The following is a 3,318-nucleotide window of genomic DNA, read 5'->3' on the forward strand; positions in this document are numbered from 1 at the left end:
AGATGTAATAATCATGGAAAATTAAAATTATTATAAAAATTATGCATACCGGCATGTATGTTCACCATGAATGCGACTGGTACCATTATGAATGAGTAGAATATCATACTGTTGCAAACAATAAGTGCTTAGTTTTTCTAATACTTGTATCTCAAGCACGACTTTGCCAACCGTTTCCTCCTTCCCGACTTCCTTAAAGACTGACGACTCTGCTTACAGTGTTTTGTTACCTTTGCTTAGTTCGTTTGCAGGTACGTACATTATTGTTGTGGTTTTATTGACTGTGTTTCTGCATGGTGATGACCATTTTATTAACTTAAAATACTGTAATAATATCGTCATTAAATAATGTAACCCGATGCCGTCAACACAAACCAGTAACTAACATAAGCGTTTTCCTCTTTATGTTACTAAAGTAACATAAGTATTGTGTAGGCAATATTTTAATTACAATACATTCAGCAAGTACACTTTACCAAAATTCAATATCCTGTTAATATTTTTAAATAGGATACAAACTGTGTCCGATCAAATAGGTTCGCATTACACAATAATTTATCCTACTTTATCTTGGCGTCTACTGTTGAAAACATATCAACCTCTTTAATCAAAAACGAGCTGCACGATTCTTTAATAATTAAAAATGAAACAACCAGCTATTCAAGGCACTTCCAATAAAGTTATGCCTATAAAATTATTCTAGCAAACATTATTTTGTTAGAAACACCCATTCTTACCAAAAATCATTATTTATAGATAAATGGTAAGGTGCTGAATTGTGTATGGGCGTGGTACGTGAATTTAAAACTGGATTTGTGCAGTAATCCAGAGCTGACAGTTTGATTTGTTGAAAGAATTTTTGGCCAGTACCAATCTTAAGGACATAGCAGGCAAGGGCAAAATGCAAAGCAATGAGCGGAGTGGGGGGAGGGGGGTGTTGACATTTTTGTCTTAAAAATGCTTAGCTTTCAAGTTAGGAGGTTTTGCTGGCTAGAGGCCGAGTCCACATCCACCTCGGTCTGAGTATGTTTGGTGAGTCGACATTAAGCTCAGCCCCACCATAGTTGGGGCTGACTGAGTAAAGTTCCGGACACTCATATCAAGATTTCCTTCCTCAACACGATTTATATATTTATTTTTAAAAAAGTTATAATAAAACCATCATCATCAAATGTAAATATTTCAAACGGTGATGGTTGTTGTTTTATTAACTGAATTACATCATGATTATGTAACAAAATCATAATGGTTACACAAACCAGTAATCAATACCTAGCCACTTTCAACATTATGTTGTATCGTATTTCAAAGTGCTCTAAATACATAGTCCAACAAACATCAGGTGACACAAACCAGTAATCAATACCTAGCCATTTTCAACATTATGTTGTATCGTATTTCAAAGTGCTCTAAATACATAGGCCAACAAACATCAGATTTATTGTGTCCACATCCAAGGGTCAAATAATTTTGTCATTAAAAAAAGAAGTTGGTTTTATATAAAAAATATCAAAACACAATACAGGCACCAATAATCTGTAAAAAGTGGAATAAAAACAGTGCATGAAGGTTTTTGGAAACACTGGAAACAAAAAATATTGGTGTGTCCATCAGTATTTAATCAAAAACTATATTTGTCCCTCTAAGTTAAGTTGCAAATTACAAGTGAAATAAAATGAAAAATAACCCATATTTATGACCACCATTGCCTTGCAGATTCAGGCAGTGGTAAAAGGGTTTATTTTGAGATGAGAGGATTTGAATTTTTAAGATGAGATATTAAAACGGCTAAAACTGTGAAGCCTCTAGGGAGAACAGCCCCTGGACCCCACAAAAGGTAAAGGAATAGATCCGCCACTGTTAAATTCAATTGGAATGGGCAGGTAAGTATCATAACCGTTATACGATAGATTCAGATGAACTCATGTAGCGTCAATAAACAACTTTTCTTTAATGTCTCGAGCATTGCTACCAGATGAAAATACTCTCCTCCTTTCAAAAGTTGGCGAAAGAGATTGCGAGATATTGTAAGCTTTCACATCAGATCTTCCACCAATCAGAGGACTGGATTCATGTTCTTGGCCCCATGGCCAATGTCGCCTTAATCTGATCGGTGTTTTCCAACTTTAAAACAAATAAAGTAAAAACACTATTAAAACAATTTTGTTTTAAGTTGTAAAATATCAACATTTGTTTAAAATATGTTTAGAGTATAACACTGAGCAAGGCTAAAGATGGATACCAGAACCCAATTACATAGCATTGGTAATATTGATTACACAGCATTGGTAATATTGATTACATAGCATTGGTAATATTGATTACGTAGCATTGGTAATATTGATTACATAGCATTGGTAATATTGATTACGTAGCATTGGTAATATTGATTACATAGCATTGGTAATATTGATTACACAGCATTGGTAATATTGATTACATAGCATTGGTAATATTGATTACGTAGCATTGGTAATATTGATTACATAGCATTGGTAATATTGATTACGTAGCATTGGTAATACTGATTACATACCTTTTTCTGACAGACTCGGAATAACTTTCTACAAGTTTTTTGAAAGCAATGACATTAGGATATGTGTGAGGTACAGTCACATTCTCCAGTGCTAAGTAAACATTCATGTCCAGTTTTGATGGCTCAAATCTTAAATAGCAAAATATTAATAGTATAATAATAAGAATGATGATAATAATAATACAGAAATTTGTACCACAGCTTTCTTCTATCTGATAATACAACATTATTGCTTTGATGTAAGACACCAGCATAGCTCAGTTGGCTAAACCAGCAGACGCCACTTTGTATGTGCTGTGCTGAACTGTGAAAATCCATTGTTTCTCTTTTTCTCCCTGCAAGCAAGCAAGATCTCCTGGAAATTAATCAACCTCCTACAAATTCATAATATTTGCTTGTTTTTACTATTTTCTTGTCAATTATCACATGGAATTCAGTGCCGATGGGTAGCACAATGCGCTGCAAAATGAAATTAGATGTGTTGAGAAAGTAAAATTTAACCAGATCTCCTGGAATTGATTCTTCTAACTTGGGACCCCTGTATGATGCAATAAAAAAAACTTACCCTTGAATGAAGGAGATAGAATGGCAAGCCTGATTACGCTTCGGAGTTGATATATTGTCCATACCAACTGCAGCAGCTTGTGAATCTTGAGCGTCACTAATGCAAGGTGAATGCTGGCACGGTCCTTGCACACTGGCAGTGTGCTCGCATGCTTTAATCACATGTGATTGTTTCTGCTGTACAGAGCTTGTGCTGTTATCAATGTTACTACCTGCAA

General features: G+C 34.7%; 1 protein-coding gene across 1 annotated transcript; it reads right to left on the minus strand.

Moving 5' to 3' along the window:
- Nucleotides 1–393: 393 nt before the first annotated feature.
- On the minus strand, nt 394–3,312 carry LOC117124512 (ankyrin repeat and LEM domain-containing protein 2-like). The gene is made up of 3 exons (XM_033270749.1): nt 3,102–3,312; nt 2,537–2,665; nt 394–2,124 (listed from the first exon to the last, which is right to left on the minus strand). The coding sequence occupies exons 1-3, from the start codon at nt 3,161–3,163 to the stop codon at nt 1,923–1,925; spliced, it is 393 nt and encodes a 130-aa protein (XP_033126640.1). The 5' UTR covers nt 3,164–3,312; the 3' UTR covers nt 394–1,922.
- Nucleotides 3,313–3,318: the final 6 nt, after the last annotated feature.

Source organism: Anneissia japonica, unplaced genomic scaffold (assembly GCF_011630105.1).
Source record: "Anneissia japonica isolate Jap-2015-1 unplaced genomic scaffold, ASM1163010v1 scaffold127015_len3380_cov182, whole genome shotgun sequence".
Taxonomy (NCBI): domain Eukaryota; kingdom Metazoa; phylum Echinodermata; class Crinoidea; order Comatulida; family Comatulidae; genus Anneissia; species Anneissia japonica.